This window comes from Scyliorhinus torazame, chromosome 10 (genome assembly GCF_047496885.1).
Source record: "Scyliorhinus torazame isolate Kashiwa2021f chromosome 10, sScyTor2.1, whole genome shotgun sequence".
In the NCBI taxonomy this organism is placed as follows: Eukaryota; Metazoa; Chordata; class Chondrichthyes; order Carcharhiniformes; family Scyliorhinidae; genus Scyliorhinus; species Scyliorhinus torazame.
In genome coordinates, this window is record NC_092716.1 from 82,931,337 (window position 1) to 82,951,922 (window position 20,586).

Sequence of the window (20,586 nt, forward strand, 5' to 3'; positions counted from 1 at the left end):
CCGACTAAATCTTCACCCTAGAAACTGGCCCCATCTCTAATGCGAGTATTCTCAATTACCCTTGTTCATGGCATTCTCAACATTGCAACCGGGTCTTTTTTTTAGGTACAACCTGAAACAGTCTTTTAATTGCAATTTTTTGAGTTTTCTTTTTAACATGCTGACTGAAATCTGCTCGATATTTTGTTTCTTTTAATGCGATGTATAAGTCATATTAAAAATGGAAGTGTGCCCTGATTGCAGCTGTTTAAACTTGCTGATGTGCAGTGGTGATAGTTGAATGAATTGTAACTGAAGTTTTAAGACTGAAACACCGAAAACGAAAACTAGTCTGAATCTTTTTGTGGGTATTATGTGGCATGTGTTGGTCACATGCTGCAGATCGGTAATTATGCTGAACACTAATCACACATTGTACTTTTATTGAGCAAAACAGTATTGTAATTGGGGGAATACAAAGGAAAGACCTCAAATGTTGCAAATCTGAAATAAAAAGTGCAAATGCTGAAAATGGGTAGCAAGTAAGCAGCATATGGAAATATAAAAAGAAACGGTGATAATGTTTCAAACATGTAACCTTTTATAATCTGTTGGCTGAATGATGGACGGGCAGTTTAGTCAGTTTGGGGGATTAATAAAAAGGAATGGGAGGGGGAAATCAGCAGGGATACTGCAGAGTAGTGACTTAATGTCCAGTTCATAGAGTCATAAAAAGGTTGCAGCACAGAAGGAGGCCATCCAGCCCATTGTGTCCATACTGGCACTCTGCAAAATCACCCCTCGTTGTCTCACTCCCCCTGTATTTTGCTTTAGCCTTGCTGGTTTTTTTTTCCTCTTCAGATAATTATCCAGTTTGCTTTTGAAGCCTTCAATTCAATTTGCATCCACTGCATTCCACATTCTAACCACTTGCTTCTTTTAAAACAAAATGTTTTCCTTATGACACCATTGCTTCTTTTGCTCTTCAGCTTAAATCCGTCCCCTCTGATTCTTGATCCTTCTGCCAACAGAACAATTTTTCCTTATCTACTCTGTCCAGACCCCTTACGATTTTGGACACTTCTTCCCATATCCAAGGAGAACATATCCAGTTTCTCCAATCCACATATTCTCTTGAATCTTTTTCATCCTCTCTAATGTCTCCACATCTTTCCTAAATGTAGTGCCCACGAATGAACAGCATGCACTAGTTGAGACCAACCCAGTGTTTTACACAGATGGTTCCTAACTTCCTGCCGATTATGCCCCTATTTATAAAGCCCAATATACCATTTGCTTTATTAACCACTTTTTCAAACTGCCCTGCCTGCCACCTTCAAAGATTTGTGCGCATAAACTCCCAGGTCCCTCTGCCCCTTCTCCGCCTTTAGAATTCTTTTTTTTTGGTAAAGTTTAGAGTACCCAATTATTTTTTTCCAATTAAGGAGCAATTTAGCATGGCCAACTCACCGACTCTGCACATCTTTGGGTTGTGGGGGTGAGACTCATGCAGACACAGGGAAAATGTGCAAACTTCACACGGACAGTGTTCCGGAACCGGGACTGAACCGGGTCCTCGGTGCCGTGAACTGCCTTTAGAATTCCAAACTTTGTTTTATACTGCCTCTCCTCATTCTTCCCACCAGAATGAATCACTTCACATTTCTCTGTCCAACCATTCCACCAGCCTGTCTGTGTCCAAATGTTGTGTCCTCTGCACATTTTGAAATTGTGCCCAGTACACCCAGTTCCAGGCCATTAATATAGAATCAGGAAAAACAGTAATCCAGTACCAACCACTGGAGAACCTGCCATATATTTCCCTCCAGTCTGGAAAAACAACCGATTATCACTGCTCTTTTTTCCTGCCTTGCTGCCAATTTCATATCAATGCTGCGACTATCCTTTTATTCCATGGCTCTAACTTTGCTGACCAGCCTGTTATGATGTGAACTGTTACCTACCTTCTTAACAAAGTCCACATCTCTTCTGATGAACTGGCCAGGATGTTTTTCCCTCCGCAGGTACTGCCTGACCGGTTGGGTATTTGCAGCAATTTTGCATGTCTGTTTTTCCTGTACACAGGAGTTTTAGATCCTAATTAATCCTAAACAAGTTTTATTGCTACCGGAAAGAAATCTTGGGACAGTTTCAACCGCATGTTCATTTTGGTGACCGATGTATTAATCTCCCTGCTGGTGATAGTGAGTCATTGTTGTGCTGTTGGAGGTTGTTTATTTTCATCACTTTAATTGATATTGTGAATTTCTGCCTTACAGGAAGCTAAAGGTGTTCAGCACCCCATCAACACAACGGAAAACTGCCCATAGAGCTGGCAAAATGTTCAGCATTTCCCATAAATCGCTTCCACCCAAGAACCCTCAGCCTGAACGGCTGGATGAGGTTTATGAAGCTTTGAAAAAGGGCCTAAAGTAAGACGTTCTCTTATTCTCTGCATACAAGTGATTTTGAAAGAATCTGAGCCAAGAATTGAACCATTTGCTTATGATACATTTATAATAATGAAACTGCTTGGATTTGTAAATTGGTCCTTTTCTGATCAGAAAAGATGCCTTTTGACACAGTGAGTAGTTTTCGGCAGTGATGTGTGATCTCAAGGAAAGATGGTCATACCTTTCTTTTCTGTAAAGACTGGTTTGCGTTGAATCCAACAGACTTGGCCAGTAACCGCTAAATAAATGAGGATCGTATCTTGGAAAATTATTGATGCCTGAGCTCATTTTTACTATTTCTCATGGTTTCCCCACCTCCACAGAAAAGAACAGCAGTAATCTTGGTTTCCAATTATTAACCAAGTTACCATGTCAACAAATCCCATCACCCACCCTTGCTCCTGTAACTTGCTGACAGTTTGTAAATGATATGAACTATCAATGCTGTTCAGTTGGACTGCAAGTGAAGGTCAGTTTTAAATTTTTTTTTTTAAATTCTGGACTGCAATTTGTTTAAATTTGATTACTTTGGTTAACTACTTATCAGACCTTCCACCTGCCTGTCCCCTGAGAGCAATGTATTTTGAACATTCACCTGTTGCTTAGCCTGCTGGAACGATTTACCAAGGGTATGAATTATGGTTGCTTCATGAAAGCTGCACTTGCAAATGTTTTAACTCTGCTCCCCCCTCACATAAAAGAGACTGTCTGTCTATAAACAGCCCTTGTACTTTTGAAACCATTAACTTTCATATAATCAGTAGTTACAAAAACCCAAAAGGCTGACTCCTTGTTGCACCGTGGGATTTATTTAGTCAGTACTGACTAAAACAGCCTTGCTCGTTCAACTACAAATTGTGGTGTCCAAATAAAATGGATATTGGATATGATTGCTGGAGGGGAAATTAATCTGTCCTACAGCATTGGATCAAAGTAGTTTTGCATGCTAAAATAGCACAGGTTGAATTTTTCAAACCTGTTTTGTTCCATTCCTGCTCCGTGTAAAAACAACTGGATTGTATTCTGGTGAAATAAAAGTTTTAGTGACTGAAGAAAAATCTACTGGGAAGGTATTTTTAGTTTCTTCTTTATTTAAGTGTCATTTTTAAAATTAAGTTTGGGTGCACTCAGGATTTCCTGGTTATGTATTTTTAATGAGATAATTTTAAATGAATTGCCATATGTCTATTCCAGCCAAGGCTCAGTTTAGTCTTTTATGTAGTTTAATACCTGCCTTTCCAGTTGGATCATAGTTTGTGGTGGTCTTTAGGCAGTTGATCTGGTGAAAGTACCAACCAAATCCCATTCTAGCAAAAACTCTTAAAGTTATTATGAGTGTTTCTGGATATCATCTTATATTTATCACAGGCATAAGCCAATTATAAACAACATGCATGCATTCTGATATGGGCCAAGGGATTTACTTTGTGCTATTCCTCGCCATGACTTTATATGATGCTCATTCAACATCCAGTTTGTTAATTGGACTTAAGTTCACTTTCCTTGAATTTGAGTAGGTAAAGAATTTGTACAGTAATGACTTGCCCTGAGATTTGTCACTCTAGTTAGCAATAAGATGTTAATCTATATTCACTAAAGTACTTGTGGCAGGAGATAATTTGGCAGGATGTTCAGATAGAAAATGTTGGCCTCTTTCTGTGATGTGTAATGAAATGGGATACATGAGGACTGTAAACTAAATTGCATTGTGATCTGAACTGCAACAGATATAAATCTGTGCAATGCTTTGTTGGTAACTGTATTCATTAGATTTGCAATGTAACTCAGTTCAAGGTCCTTGAAACAATGTTGTAAATGTATGTGAACCATTTACACCTTAATTGCATCACTTGCAAGACTTCATGATTTCTAAAAATGTAGACAGGAGCTCAACTGACACAAGTTCCTTGCTTCCTCTTCACTCCCGATTGTTCATCCGATCACTCGGGTAGGGGCCAATACAGCAACTTATGCGGACTTGCCCCTCAGTTACTATTCAATTGTCAGGAGATATGCATATTGGGAATACTTTTAAGTGCCAGATAATTTTAGAACTCGATTCTCTGATAAACTTAATAGAGCACAGACTTATCACCTTTCATAAGGTATACAGATGCATTAGATGGCACACTTTTATGCATACGGTTATGGAAAGATCCTTGTGTTTTCTTTTCGACTAACTGTGAACGAGTGGGCAGCACGGTGGTGCAGTCGTTAGCACTGCTGCCTCACGGCGCTGAGGATCCGGGTTCGATCCCAGCCCCGAGTCACTGTCCATGTGGAATTTGCACATTCTCCCTGTGTCTGCATGGGTCTCGCCCCCACAAGCCAAAAAGATGTGCAGGGTAGGTGGATTGGCCATGCTAAATTGCCCCTCTAATTGGGGAAGAAAAAAAAGAATTGGGTACTTTAAATGTATTTCTTTTTAAACTGTAAAAGTAATAGTGAGGAAAAATATCATTAACAAAGGCCACAATGCTTTGGGGGGGATGGAAAGTAAATAAAGTAATTTGGAATTCTAGTCTAAATACAGTAATCCATCAGAATTTTGTAAAAGTGACATTTTCTGTATTAATTGAGTTTTTGATAAACCAAATTAGATTTACAATGGACACCAAATGTTGGAGATTAGACATCTGGATGGACCAAGGCTAAATCAACATGTGGTATTGCTAAATTTGTGCGCTCACGGTTATTTGTTACTTTACTCAAATGATATCTCCCATCCAAGTACTTACCATGTCTGAGTCTGCTTAGCTTCCAAGATTAGATGAGATCGGGCTAGTATTTCAGACTAGTATGGCCGTAGGCTACTAAAATGATATCTGCTCCATTAATTCTGATAGCTCTAAGGAAGTGTTGCTTGTCCTATCCTTACAGTGCATACTTGCAAGTTCATCAGCTGGAGCTCGACAACTTAACAGCTCAGCTCAAAGATATGAAAAGGAACTCCAGACTGGTAAGGAATATTCCTTAAGTAACACCCGAAGGTGTGCAAAGGTTAATAATTTTAATATGCATAAAAATAATTTTAAAAATAAAAAATGTTAATATGCGAGTACTGCAGAACCTGGTAATCTTTAGTTAAAGACTGAGTTGAATCTTTAGTGGCTCCCCAGTACTTAAATTCTGACACTTCAGTGTAATGTCTGATTTCAATAATTATATGTAAGGAGTGCAGGATCTTTATATATTTGATGCAGCTCCTAAACCTTGCAAATTTTTAATTGCTCTGGTGTACGTAAACTTGTAACGCAGTAGGTTCAAGAAGGACTTGAATAATCATTTGAATGTTATTTCTTCAGCTATTCTGAAATTTCTATTAATTTGAAGCTTGGGATGCAATAGAATGTGAGGAGTCTAGCAGTGCAGGTGGATTAGTTTATTGGCTTTCGGTACAAGTGGATTGGTTTATTGCATTTGTCCCATAAATTACATTTCAGTATTTTGCAAGATTATAAATATTTGCTGTACATGATTACTTTAGTTGACACCAATTCCGTTTGATTTCTAAAAATCGGGTGGACAGTTTACAAACAAATTGTGAACTTGCAACTTGCCTGAAATTTTCATGTTCAAATTAATAGAGAAATGAGAATTGAGACTCTCTCTTTTAAGCAATGATTTCTTTTTTCCTTGCATCTTGAATTTTGCATGTCACCATCATTAGAAGTTATATTTAGTTACACAGGGTGCTCATTGTAACTTTTGTTTCTTGCTGGTTTCAGGGATTTCTATATGACCTTGACAAGGTAAGAATTTTCAGTATTGCTCCACATTCAAACTCGAGTTGACATAGAGAACTGGATACTTTGCATAATTCCAAATAACCTTGATTTGATAAAGGCCAACATAGAAGCTTCTAAAGTCTAAAGTTTACATTGCTCAGAAAACTTTATAAATGGGCGGCACGGTGGCGCAGTAGTTAGCACTGCTGCCTCACAGTGCTGAAGACTCAGGTTCGATCCCAGCTCTGGGTCACTGTCCGTGTGGAGTTTACACATTCTCTTCGTGTCTGCATGGGGCTCACCCCCACAACCCAAAGATGTGCAGGGTAGGTGGATTGGCCATGCTACATTGCCCCTTAATTGGAAAAACAAAGAATTGGGTACTTTAAATTTAAAAAAAAAAAGAAATTTTACAAATGGCCAACACAAGCAGTTATGTGATTTTGGCTTTCTATTATTTTCGCTCTTCACCCCTTTGGCCTAGTCATCTGGTTGCACAGCGTTCATTATCCTGGCTGAGGCCACCTGCTGTGTGACTGGGTAGAAATTCTCACTCGCATCCACAATCTCAAGTTAACTGGGAGAGTCTTGATTGTGAAGTATAAGCAACTGTGAATTCAGTGAAGGAAGCCACCTAATTTCCATAAACAGCTTTTCGTTCCAAATGTTGCTTTCTCCCTGGGCTGTGCTAAATGCATAACAAGTGCTGGCCTGAACTCACCCATCTTCCTGTTTGCCTTCTTCCTCCCACTCCTTTCAAGTAGACTTGCTGTGGGAATATTCTCACCCGTCCCATCCAGCAGAGATGTGGAATTGGTTTCTGGAATTGTTGCAAATCTGCAGCTCACTGTGAAAAAACTCTTGCATTTAATGATTTGGCTGTATCTGTGGTTTTGACCACATAGTGAATTACATGTACTTGTGTACTGGAAAATATGAATAATGCGTTTGATGGATTTAAGCACAAAAGCATCTCCAATTTGTTTAATGTGTTTCCAATAAAGAGGACTTGCCAAGACTGTTTAACTTTCTTTTTTCCCTCTTTTTCGTAACTTCTCCTCCTGACAGCAAATCAAGTCAATTGAAAGGTTTATTCGGAGACTGGAGTTTCATGTTAGTAAGGTAAGAAACTATATGATGACACAATACCCAACAATGACACTTCCCTCTTTTCTTCACGTGTTTCACAACAAAATCAAGTCAATACATGAGGGTTTTTCTTTTGATTAATGGGTTACAATGGTAACATGTCCTGGCTGGAAATTTCTGCTAATTTACTGGGTTTTTCTTGTGATGTTGATATGGCTAATAAGCTATCTTATGTTCTCATCTTCACCTCAGATGTTGGCGATTAGGAAGGCATCCCAAATATTTATTGGACCCAAGTTGTTTTGTAGTTTTCTCACATTATACTTGATTTGAAAGCTGTTTTGGCAACATTCTGCACATCAAAGGATCTGATGTGGGTTTATGCACTCATTTAAGTCTAGGTGGGGCGGCACGTGGCGCAGTGGTTAGCACTGGGACTGCAGCGCTGAGGACCCGCGTTCGAATCCCGGCCCTGAGTCACTGACCGTGCGGAGTTTGCACAATATCCCCATGTCTGCGTGGGTTTCACCCCCACAACCCAAAGATGTGCAGGTTAGGTGGATTGGCCACGCGAAATTGCCCCTTAATTGGAAAAGAAAAATAATTGGCTACTCTAAAAAAAAATTTAATTTTTATTGAAGTCTAGGTGCTCCCCACGGGAGCTTTGACAAAGGGTCATCTGGACTCAAAACGTTAGCTCTTTTCTCTCCCTACAGATGCTGCCAGACCTGCTGAGATTTTCCATCATTTTCCCTTTGGTGCTCCCCACAGGTCCTCTTCTCAATGAACTGCAAGTTACAGATGATATAGAGTCGACATGGCTGTCGGGCATCATTTTAAGTTGTCACTTTGATCGTATGTTGTTCATATTTACTGTGCATGCTGATCTGCATGACGGGTACATTTGAAACAAAATTGCTCCTTCATCTTTCCGTTGATATTTGTTTAATAATTGTGGGTCTTATTTCCAGGCCTATGATGAAGCAATGGCTGCGATTCTCCCTAAAGAGATCAAAGTGCCGTAGCAAGAACGTTTAACCGCGTGTTTCCCAACACTCGCAGTGCTGAGAAACACATGGCCGTTCAACATGACTCGTGTTGAATCAGGGGCCTGAACGAGGAACACAGTCCCATTTTTACAGTGGTGAACTCCACTCGCTGGAACTCCCCATTGTAGCGAGTGATCGCCATTTAAAAACGGTGTCCCGATCGCCTGCTTCGAGGGCGTGTCCTGCTTCGAGGGCGTGTCCTGCTTCGAGGGCGTGTCCTGCTTCGAGGGTGTGTCCAGCCTGGAGGGCGTGTCCAGCCTGGAGGGCGTGTTGCTACTGGTTTTGTAGCAGTTGTACTTAAATTTCTTAATTTTCTGTCACTTGCTGGTGAAGTTGTTGATGTTTCATCCCTTGTTGGTGATGTTGTTTTTTTGGTATTATTGGTTATCTTTTTTGCTTTCCCAGCCCAGGTGTAGGAGTATTTTGCTTAGATGGGGTATTTTGCTTAGATGGGGTATTTTGCTTAGATGGAGTATTTTGCTTAGATGGGGTATTTTGCTTCGATTGGGTATTTTGCATCGATGGAGTATTTTGCTTAGATGGGGTATTTTGCTTAGATGGAGTATTTCGCTTAGGTGGAGTATTTCGCTTAGGTGGAGTATTTCGCTTAGGTGGAGTATTTCGCTTAGATGGAGTATTTTGCTTAGATGGAGTATTTTGCTTAGATGGGGTATTTTGCTTAGATGGGGTATTTTGCTTAGATGGAGTATTTTGCTTAGATGGAGTATTTTGCTTAGATGGAGTATTTTGCTTCGATGGGGTATTTTGCTTAGATGGAGTATTTTGCTTAGATGGAGTATTTTGCTTCGAGGGAGTGTCCAGCTTCGAGGGAGTGTCCAGCTTCGAGGGAGTGTCCAGCTTCGAGGGAGTGTCCAGCTTCGAGGGAGTGTCCAGCTTCGAGGGAGTGTCCAGCTTCGAGGGAGTGTCCAGCTTGGAGGGAGTGTCCAGCCTCGAGGGAGTGTCCAGCCTCGAGGGAGTGTCCCGCCTCGAGGGAGTGTCCCGCCTCGAGGGAGTGTCCAGCCTCGAGGGAGTGTCCAGCCTCGACGGAGTGTCCAGCCTCGACGGAGTGTCCAGCCTCGACGGAGTGTCCAGCCTCGACGGAGTGTCCAGCCTCGAGGGAGTGTCCAGCCTCGAGGGAGTGTCCAGCCTCGAGGGAGTGTCCAGCCTCGAGGGAGTGTCCAGCCTCGAGGGAGTGTCCAGCCTCGAGGCAGTGCCCGGCCTCGAGGCAGTGCCCGGCTTCGAGGCAGTGCCCGGCTTCGAGGCAGTGCCCGGCTTCGAGGCAGTGCCCGGCTTCGAGGCAGTGCCCGGCTTCGAGGCAGTGCCCGGCTTCGAGGCAGTGCCCGGCGTCGAGGCAGTGTCCGGCGTCGAGGCAGTGTCTTGCTTCAAGTGGGTTATCTTGTACTTTCTTTCGTTCAACAGCTCTACAGCTGATTTCATATCAGCCTTGAGAGGTGTATCTCGGACTGTTAATAAGGCAAGATTTGGGTCTTTCTTTATCTCTGTGTTTCATGAGGGTTCTTTTGACAGTCCGGATGTGTCTTTCTATAAACGACTGTCCCCTTGGGTAATGTAGTGATACGGGGTTGGATTTTCTAGTCCCCCAGCTGTGTGTTTCCCGGCCCTTTAATTGGTGGAGAAAATGAATTGGGCACTTTACATTTTTAAAAACATGGATTTATGAAAGGGAAATCTGTTTGACAAATGTGTCGGAGTTTTTTGAGGATGTTACCTATAATACAGATGTACGTGGCAGAATACAATGCAAATAAGTGTCAAGTTTTCCACTTGGATAGAAAAAGAAACAGGCAGAGAATTTCCATAAATGATGAGAGGTTGGGAAGTGGGACAGAGTGTGAGAGGGTGGGGGGGACAGAGCGAGAGGGGATGGGGGAGGACAGAGCGAGAGAGGAGGGGGGACAGAGTGAGAGGGGAGGGGGGAAACTGAGCGAGAGGGGAGGGGGGGGGGATGTTCAAGAGGACCTGGGTGTCCTAGTCCATGAGTCATGAAAAGCAAGCTTGCAGGTGCAGCAGGAAATTTGAAAGGCAAATAGTTTGTTGCCGTTCATTGCAAGAGGACTTAGTGCAGGAATAAAAATGTCTTGCTGAGATGTATAGAGCCTTGGTTAGACCGCACTTTGAATATTGTGCGCAGTTTTGGTTGTCTTATCTAAGGGGAAACACTTGCCATAGAGGAAGTGCAATGAAGATTTACTAGTCTAATCCCCAGGATGGTGGGATTGTTTTGGGAGGAGAGTTTTTAAAAATTCATTTACAGGATGTGGGCGTCGCTGGTTAGGCCAGCACTTATTGCCCATCCCTAGTTGCCCTTCAGAAGGTGGGGGTGAGTTGATTTCTCGAACCACTGCAGTCGCTTAGGTGAAGGTACGCCCACAGTGCTGTTCGGGAGAGCGTTCCAGGATGTTGACACAGTGACAGTGAAGGAACGGCGATATATTTCCAAGTCGCTCTGTCCCCTCCCCTCTCGCTCTGTCTCCCCCATCTCTCTCGCTCTATCCCCCTCCTCTCTCGCCGTTTCCCCCCCTTCCCCCTAGCTCTGTCCCCCCTCCCCTCTCGCTCTGTCCCCCCTCCCATTTCGCTCTGTCCCCCCCTCCCCTCTCGCTCTGTCCCCCCCTCCCCTCTCGCTCTGTCCCCCCCTCCCCTTTCGCTCTGTCCCCTCTCGCTCTGTCCCCCCTCCTCTCTCGCTCTGTCCCCCCTCCTCTCTCGCTCTGTCCCCCCTCCTCTCTCGCTCTGTCCCCCCTCCTCTCTCGCACTGTCCCCCCTCCTCTTCGCTCTGTCCCCCTCCTCTCTTGCTCTGTCCCCCTCCCCCTCGCTCTGTCCCCCTCCCCCTCGCTCTGTCCCCTCTCACTCTGTCCCCCTCCTCTCGCTCTGACCCCCTCCTCTCACTCTGTCCCCGTCCCCTCTCTCGCTCTGTCTTCCCCCTCCTCTCTCGCTCTGCCCCCCCTCCTCTCTCACTCTGTCCCCCCCCTCCTCTCTCACTCTGTCCCCCTCCCCTCTCACTCTGTCCCCCCTCCTATCTCACTCTGTCCCCCCTCCTATCTCACTCTGTCCCCCCTCCTATCTCACTCTGTCCCCCCTCCTATCTCACTCTGTCCCCCCTCCTATCTCACTCTGTCCCCCCTCCTATCTCACTCTGTCCCCCCTCCTCTCTCACTCTGTCCCCCCTCCTCTCTCACTCTGTCCCCCCTCCTCTCTCGCTCTGTCCCCCCTCCTCTCTCGCTCTGTCACCCCCTCCCCTCTCACTCTGTCCCCTCACACTCTTTCCCTCTCCCCTCTCGCTCTGTCCCCCCCATCCCCTCACGCTCTGTCCCCCTCCTCTCTTGCTCTGTCTCCCCCTCCCCTCTCGCTCAGTTCCCCCCTCTCCTCTCGCTCAGTTCCCCCCCCTCCCTCTCACTCTGTCTCCCCCCTCCCCTCTCGCTCAGTCCCCCCTCCCCTCTCGCTCAGTCCCCCCTCCCCTCTCGCTCAGTCCCCCCTCCCCTCTCACTCTGTTCCCCCTCCCCTCTCACTCTGTTCCCCCTCCCCTCTGGCTCAGTCCCCCCATCCCCTCATGCTCTGTCCCCCTCCCCTCTCGCTCAGTCCCCCCTTCCCCTCGCGCCCTGTCCCCCTCCCCTCTTGCTCTGTCCCCCTCCCCTCTCGCTCAATCTCCCCTCCCCTCTCGCTCAGTCTCCCCTCCCCTCTCGCTCAGTCTCCCCTCCCCTCTCGCTCAGTCTCCCCTCCTCTCTCACTCTGTCCCCCTCCCCTCTCACTCTGTCCCCCCTCCTATCTCACTCTGTCCCCCCTCCTATCTCACTCTGTCCCCCCTCCTATCTCACTCTGTCCCCCCTCCTATCTCACTCTGTCCCCCCTCCTATCTCACTCTGTCCCCCCTCCTATCTCACTCTGTCCCCCCTCCTCTCTCACTCTGTCCCCCCTCCTCTCTCACTCTGTCCCCCCTCCTCTCTCGCTCTGTCCCCCCTCCTCTCTCGCTCTGTCACCCCCTCCCCTCTCACTCTGTCCCCTCACACTCTTTCCCTCTCCCCTCTCGCTCTGTCCCCCCCATCCCCTCACGCTCTGTCCCCCTCCTCTCTTGCTCTGTCTCCCCCTCCCCTCTCGCTCAGTTCCCCCCTCTCCTCTCGCTCAGTTCCCCCCCCCTCCCTCTCACTCTGTCTCCCCCCTCCCCTCTCGCTCAGTCCCCCCTCCCCTCTCGCTCAGTCCCCCCTCCCCTCTCGCTCAGTCCCCCCTCCCCTCTCACTCTGTTCCCCCTCCCCTCTCACTCTGTTCCCCCTCCCCTCTGGCTCAGTCCCCCCATCCCCTCATGCTCTGTCCCCCTCCCCTCTCGCTCAGTCCCCCCTTCCCCTCGCGCCCTGTCCCCCTCCCCTCTTGCTCTGTCCCCCTCCCCTCTCGCTCAATCTCCCCTCCCCTCTCGCTCAGTCTCCCCTCCCCTCTCGCTCAGTCTCCCCTCCCCTCTCGCTCAGTCTCCCCTCCCCTCTCGCTCAGTCTCCCCTCCCCTCTCGCTCAGTCTCCCCTCCCCTCTCGCTCAGTCTCCCCTCCCCTCTCGCTCAGTCTCCCCGCCCCTCTCGCTTAGTCTCCCCGCCCCTCTCGCTCAGTCTCCCCTCCCCTCTCGCTCAGTCTCCCCTCCCCTCTCGCTCAGTCTCCCCTCCCCTCTCGCTCAGTCCCCCCACTCCCCTCTCACTCAGTCCCCCCTCCTCTCTCGCTCTCTTCCCCCCCCCCTCCTCTCTCGCTCTCTTCCCCTTTCCCCTCACGCTCTGTTCCCCTCCCCTCACCCACAGTTCCACCCCCCCCCCTTCGCTCTGGACACCCTCCCCCCACCCCTCTCTCCCCCACTCTGTCCCCCCGTCCTCTCTCGCTCTGTCCCCCCTCCTCGCCCCTCTCGCTCAGTTGTCTCCCCCCCCCCCCCTTCCCTCGCCCTGAATCCCCCTCTCCCTCGCTCTGGACCCCCCTCTCCCGTGCTCTGGACACCCCTCTCCCTTGCTCTGGACCCACCCTTCTCTCCCCCACTCTGGACCTCCCTCGCTCTTGCCCTGTCCCTTGTGCTTACCCTATACCTCACGCTTACCCTCCACCTCGCGCTTGTCCTCTCCCTCGCCCTCTCCCTTACGCTTAGCCTTTCCCTCTCACTTGCCCCTTCCCCCTCTCTCACTCGCCCTTTCCCTCATTCTCACTCGCCCTTTCCCTCTCGCTCCCTCTCTCTCTCTCTCGCTCCCTCGCTCTCTCTCGCCCTCGCTCTCTCTCGCCCCCTCTCTCTCTCTCGCCCCCTCTCTCTCTCTTGCCCCCTCTCTCTCGCCCCCTCTCTCTCTCGCCCCCTCTCTCTCGCCCCCTCTCTCTTGCCCCCTCTTCCTCTCGCCCCCTCTCCCTCTCGCCCCCTCTCCCTCTCGCCCCCTCTCCCTCTCGCCCCCTCTCCCTCTCGCCCCCTCTCCCTCTCGCCCCCTCTCCCTCTCGCCCCCTCGCCCTCTCGCCCCCTCTCCCTCTCGCCCCCTCTCCCTCTCGCCCCCTCTCCCTCTCGCCCCCTCTCCCTCTCGCCCCCTCTCCCTCTCGCCCCCTCTCCCTCTCGCCCCCTCTCCCTCTCGCCCCCTCTCCCTCTCGCCCCCTCTCCCTCTCGCCCCCTCTCCCTCTCGCCCCCTCTCCCTCTCGCCCCCTCTCCCTCTCGCCCCCTCTCTCTCTCGCCCCCTCTCTCTCTCGCCCCCTCTCTCTCTCGCCCCCTCTCTCTCTCGCCCCCTCTCCCTCTCGCCCCCTCTCCCTCTCGCCCGCTCTCCCTCTCGCCCGCTCTCCCTCTCGCCCGCTCTCCCTCTCGCCCGCTCTCCCTCTCGCCCTCTCCCTCTCGCCCCCTCTCCCTCTCGCGCCCCCTCGCCCCCTCTCGCCCCCTCTCGCCCCCTCTCCCTCTCGCCCCCTCTCCCTCTCGCCCCCTCTCCCTCTCGCCCCCTCTCCCTCTCGCCCCCTCTCCCTCTCGCCCCCTCTCCCTCTCGCCCCCTCTCCCTCTCTCTCCCTCTCGCCCCCTCTCCCTCTCGCCCCCTCTCCCTCTCGCCCCCTCTCCCTCTCGCCCCCTCTCCCTCTCGCCCCCTCTCCCTCTCGCCCCCTCTCCCTCTCGCTCCCTCTCGCCCCCTCTCCCTCTCGCCCCCTCTCTCTCACGCCCCCTTTCTTTCTCGCCCTCTCTCTCGCCCCCCCTCTCTCTCGCCTCCCCCTCTCTCTCGCGCCCCCTCTCTCTCGCGCCCCCTCTCTCGCGCCCCCTCTCTCTCGCGCCTCCTCTCTCTCTCGCGCCCCCTCTCTCGCGCCCCCTCTCTCTCGCCCTCTCTCTCTCTCGCCCTCTCTCTCTCTCTCTCGCCCTCTCTCTCTCTCTCTCGCCCTCTCTCTCTCTCGCCCTCTCTCTCTCTCGCCCTCTCTCTCTCTCGCCCTCTCTCTCTCTCTCGCCCTCTCTCTCTCGCCCTCTCTCTCGCGCCCTCTCTCTCTCTCGCCCTCTCTCTCGCGCCCCCTCTCTCTCGCGCCCCCTCTCTCTCGCTCTCTCTCACGCCCCCTTTCTTTCTCGCCCTCTCTCTCGCCCCCCTCTCTCGCCCTCTCTCTCTCTCGCGCTCTCTCTCTCTCTCTCGCGCTCTCTCGCTCGCCCTCTCTCTCTCGCTCACCCCCTCTCTCTCGCTCGCCCCCTCGCTCTCGCACCCCTATCTCGCGCCCCCTCTCTCTCGCCCTCTCTCTCTCGCCCTCTCTCTCTCTCGCCCTCTCTCTCTCTCTCTCGCGCCCCCTCTCTCTCGCGCCCCCTCTCTCTCACGCCCCCTCTCTCTCACGCCCCCTCTCTCTCACGCCCCCTCTCTCTCACGCCCCCTCTCTCTCACGCCCCCTCTCTCTCACGCCCCCTCTCTCTCACGCCCCCTCTCTCTCACGCCCCCTCTCTCACGCCCCCTCTCTCTCACGCCCCCTCTCTCTCACGCCCCCTCTCTCTCACGCCCCCTCTCTCTCACGCCGCCTCTCTCTCACGCCGCCTCTCTCTCGTGCCCCCTCTCTCTCGTGCCCCCTCTCTCTCGTGCCCCCTCTCTCTCGTGCCCCCTCTCTCTCACGCCCCCTCTCTCTCTCGCCCCCTCGCTCTCGCACCCCTATCTCTCGCCCTCCTCTCACTCGCCCCCCCCTCTCTCGCCCTCCCCCTCTCTCTCTCTCTCTCTCTCTCTCTCTCTCGCTCTCTCTTGCCTTCTCTCTTTCTCTCTTGCTTGTGCTCTCTTTTGCCTGCCCACATGCTCTCTCACTCTGAATCACTCACTGTAAATTTTCCTGTTCCAGCGAGACATTTCTAGTCAGCAGCGCATGAGTGGACTAATTGCATCATCCTGCTGACTGTCACTGGTAACCATTGGTAGTTGCCTGCAACCTGGTGGAATCCCAATTAAAAATGAGATGTTATAGATTTCTGCTGAATGAACAGATGGACATTGGCACTGGCTATTTTGCTAAAGTTTATGTTTTAATGACCAATGAGTTAACCACTTCCCTTTGTTCTTCCCCATGGTTCGGGAATAGTGAAAATTCTGCTAAATGTTTCCATCCCTTCTGATCTAATTATTTTCAGCTGGGACTTTTGGACCTACTCCAGCTTTCACTGGTGAATTTTCTCAGACAGTTCAGTTACAGTGGCAGCTTCCTGAAGGGATAGCCAGGGAAATGGAGGTAGGGCGAGAGAACGTGAATCTGACACTCAAACCACTGCTCGTCTATTGCGACATGCAATTGACCTTTGTGCTAGATAGCCACCGATTTTACAACTTGCAGCTGGAGGTCTAAACTGTTGCAGATTGGGGACCCAATTAATCTCTGCCAAGTGTATTCCGTCCTAATGGGAGCTTGGCAGTTGCAGCTACTTGACATTTGGGACAATATTTGAGTTATGTCTTTATCGTCAGTATTTGATCAGAACAGTATTTGATCAGAACAGTATTTTCTGATGTTTCCTTGATCTGATGAGCACAGCAGATTTGCGCTCTCTCTCTCTCTCTCTCTCTCTCTCTCTCTCTCTCTCTCTCTCGCTCTCTCTCTCCCCCCCCCCCCCCCCCCCCCCCCCCCCCCCCCCCTCCAACCCCCCCGGAGAGCAGTTTGTAAGGAGTTTGAGGAAATACTGCGCTGGCATTTCAGAAAATTGGCACCCACAGTCAATCCAGGCTTTAGTGACTTGAGAGGGAGCTGGAGTCTTCTAATGCAGTTTGGCTATTTCCTCCAGTAGCCCAGTGGTCATTATTCATTTCCCTCACACCGACTGTTGGCCAGACTTACTGTTGAACACGGCTCATCTGAGCCTGCCCTTTACACATGCACTTCAGCTTGGAGGTCACTGATTAGCAACCAACAGTGCGTATATGAAGTTTCTTTTTCTCCTCCTTTCCCATCCCAGGATCGTTCTGTTCAGTTTTAGTGACCCTATTAGTACTTTAATATAAGGCAAGGCTCTTTAACATTGAAGGATATTGTCAGCATTTGAGCCAGTCCTCATTAGTATCATTTTTCCCCAATAAAATTGCCAACTAACTCCTGAAGTTAGTAATGAATCTGAATTTGGCAATGAAAACTCATTTCCCTCCATTTTGGAAGGGGGGGGGGGGCATGCTGTTTGTCGCTGTTAAGTACATGGGTTGTCAGGATCAATCAAATTTAGAGTACCCAATTATTATTTTTTTCCAATTAAGGGGCAATTTAGCGTGGCCAATTCACCTACCCTGCACATCTTTGGGTTGTGGGGGTGAAACCCATGCAGACACTGGGAGACTGTGCAAACTCCGCACGGACAGTGACCCAGGGCCGGGATTCGAACCCGGGTCCTCAGAGCTGTAGGCATCAATGTTAATCACTGTGCCACATGCCGCCCGCATTGATATCTCTTGATGAATCATAGAACTTGGTGCACATTGGGCCCACCACATCATCTACCCCTTCAGCTGGTGCTACCTATTCTCATCTATTACCCCTTTATCCTTTGCTGTCAAGTACTTGCTGAGTCTCTTCCTGTCATTTTTGACATCAACAGCATATTCTAATGATCTATTTGAAGGAAAAATTGTCTTCCAGTGATAATCCTGAGTCTGTGGCCCATTGTTGCAAACAGTCTTTTTTAGTATTCTCCCTCTCAAAATCTGTTTTGTAAACCAACATTGGACTTCCCCAACCATCTCCATAGCAGAGGGGTTTAAAAAAAAAAAATTCTGCAAGTTCTTTTTGAGCCTTTCTTCCCAGCTGCAACTTCCTCTTGTGGCACTTGTGATGCAGTACTGCTCTTGATGTGGTTCTACATCTGGCCTACATCGCTTAAAGATGGAAAAGCAGCTTCATTCACACTGAGTTTCTATAGTGGCCAGATGTGTATACAAACTTTGTCTGTGCCATTTTAAAATCACAGCCAACGGCCATTTCCCGGGAGCTGGGAAAGTTGTGAAAAAACCTGTTTGACAAAGCTGTTCTTTAAAACAAATTCCCAAATCACACTTATTATCAAATCACTTAGTACCAAAGTGTATTTTTCACACGAAATAAAAACAAAATGCAATGTGCGCATTGTCAAATCTCCAGACAATTTTTTTAAAGAATGGAACAAAAACACTAAAAGGACGGTTTTATTGTTCGATCATTTTAAACAGTCAAAGAAAAATGGATTTTAAACATTTTTAAACATTTCTGACCAGTTGGACATCAATTTCCCTGCAATTAAATCGGATTCCATTCTTCGTCCTGCAGGCACACTCGCAGAATCTGGACTCTCAAAATGAACCACACCACAGCCCTTAGACTTGCCATTTCCACCTCAATATCCGCATAATGCACATATCCAAATTCACTGAGTATATCTTCCAGCATTTGCCTGGTGATGTCATAAGGGATATTTCAAACAAATATTTTAAAAATATGGAACGTTTCACGAATTTGCATGTCCTCCTTGTGCAGGACAAAGTTGTTTTGACGGTGATCTGCACAGTGCTTCTTTCCATGTTCCAGGCTGCTTCTTGACCCCAAGTCAATGAACTAGAATCTGGGCTTGGGAAAATAATTTTGTTTATATACAAATTTACAAACAACTGCTGCAATGTTTTGTTCCATAGCTGTGTATTTACTGCTAGCAAGAAGTGCTTAGAGGATTTATGGCTTATTTATGCAATTGGCTTTGACACTGATGTGCCCACCAGTATGAAATGTTACCAAGTCGAAACCATTGGCTAGAAAAATGATTGATTTGTATGTGGGCCACAACGCGCAATTCCAATCCTCTGCCCAAAATGCAGTTATGTGTATTTCCATGTGATTTATCCTTAATCTAAGATACATGGAAACATAGAAAATAGGAGCAGGAGTGGGCCGTTTGGCCCTTCGAGCCTGCTCTGCCATTCATTATGATCATGGCTGATCATCCAACCCAATTGCCAGTCTAGCTTCTCTCTCTTCTCCCCCCCCGCCCCCCCCCCCCCCCCCCCACATCCTTTGATTCCTTAGCCCCAAGTGCTTTATCTAACTCCTTCTTACAAACAGAAAATGTTTTGGCCTCAATTACTTCCTGTAGTAACAAATTCCACAGGTTCACCAGCGTGAAGAAATTTCTCCTTAACTCTGTCCTAAATGGTCTACCCAGTATCCTCAGACTGTGACCTTCACCACCACTCCCCCACCACCGGGAACATCCTTCCTGCACCTACTCTGTCGAGCCCTGTTAGAATTTAATAGGTTTCAATGAGATTCCCCCTCTTTTTAAAAAAAATTTAGAATACCCAAATTATTTTTTTCCCATTAAGGGGCAATTTAGAGTGGCCAATCCACCTACCCTGCACATCTTTGGGTTGTGGGGGTGAGACCCACGGAAACACTGGGAGAATGAGCAAACTCCACACGGACAGTGACCCAGGGCCGGGATCAAACCCGGGTTGTTGGTGCTCTGAAGCAGTGGTGCTAACCACTGCACCAATGTACCACTCTCCCTCTCAGATTTCTGAATAAAATCCTAACCAACTCAACCTCTTCTCATATGGCAGTCCCGCTACTCCAGGAATTTGTTTGGTAAACCTTTGCTGTACTCCCTCAATAGCAAAAACATCCTTTATCAGATAAGGAAAACAAAACTGCAAATAATATTCCAGATGTGGCCTCACCAAGGCCCTGTATAATTGCAGCAAGACATCCCTGCTCCTATACACTAATCGTCTCGCTATAAAGGCCAACATACCATTTGCCTTCTTTACTCCTGCTGCACCTGCATGCTTACCTTCAGCGACTGGTGCACGAGGACACCTAGGTTTCGTTACACATTCCCCTCTTTCAATTTATAGCCATTCATTTCCCCTCTAAATTGATAGGCAGGTATTTCATAAAATATATCAAGTTATTTTGTAAAATATTGTAGGTGGCCTGTGAAAACTTTGCTCGTTTTCCAGAGGCATTTGTTCAGTGAGTCAGCTTCTTTTCATTTTGACTGAAGGGATTCACTTAGTGCGTCACTGTTTAAAATATGCACTGATGTCCTTTGTGCCTTCTGACGTTTTTTTTTAAGTTTCTGGATTAGAAACTTTACCGATAAACTAGGAACCAATCTCGAAGTTATCTTACCGGTCATTGTGTTTCCTTGTACCATCCAGTCATTTGAGTTGTAATTGGTCACTGAGCTGAGATATTGAGATGTTGAATGTGGTCAAATAAGAGAAAGATATTTGCTCAAACCTGACCCATGTTTAGTCCCTGGATGAAGTATGTTCAAATGATTCTGCGGTGTTCTTGTGCTGTGTATATATGTCTGCCTGTCTGTCAAGTGTATGTTCTATCAGACTGATCAGTGCTGTTGCTCCATCATAGATTACAGTGCTCAGCCAGTTCATTGTCAAGTGTTGATACATTTATTTGCATATAATTATAATTGCATATAATGTCAGGAATAAACAAATGACTAGAGTAAGAGTAGGGCCAGTCAAGGACAGTAGTGGGAAGTTGTGCTTGGAGTCCGAGGAGATAGGAGAGGTGGTAAATTAATATTTTTCATCAGTATTCACACAGGAAAAAGACAATGTTGTTGAGGAGAATACTGAGATTCAGGCTACTAGACTAGAAGGGCTTGAGGTTCATAAGGAGGAGGTGTTAGCAATTCTGGAAGGTGTGAAAATAGATAAGTCCACTGGGCCGGATGGGATTTATCCTAGGATTCTCTGGGAAGCTAGGGAGGAGATTGCTGAGCCTTTCGCTTTGATCTTTAAGTCATCTTTGTCTACAGGAATAGTGCCAGAAGACTGGAGGATAGCAAATGTTGTCCCCTTGTTCAAGAAGGGGAGCAGAGAT

At 48.2% G+C, this 20,586-nt stretch overlaps 1 protein-coding gene across 5 annotated transcripts in view; it reads left to right on the forward strand.

Annotated features, from left to right (window-relative positions):
• The window catches only part of ripor1 (RHO family interacting cell polarization regulator 1), a 450,995-nt gene that overhangs the window by 312,544 nt on the left and 117,865 nt on the right, over window positions 1-20,586 (forward strand). For 4 of the 5 annotated variants that reach the window (XM_072518311.1, XM_072518310.1, XM_072518312.1 and 1 more), the window contains exons 3-6: window positions 2,259-2,411; window positions 5,313-5,391; window positions 6,161-6,184; window positions 7,229-7,282. In XM_072518311.1, the coding sequence (XP_072374412.1) occupies window positions 2,259-2,411; window positions 5,313-5,391; window positions 6,161-6,184; window positions 7,229-7,282 (310 nt within the window). Of the gene's footprint in view, window positions 1-2,258; window positions 2,412-2,882; window positions 2,902-5,312; window positions 5,392-6,160; window positions 6,185-7,228; window positions 7,283-20,586 lie in introns of those variants that run through there. The other variant, XM_072518314.1, reaches the window with a different exon arrangement.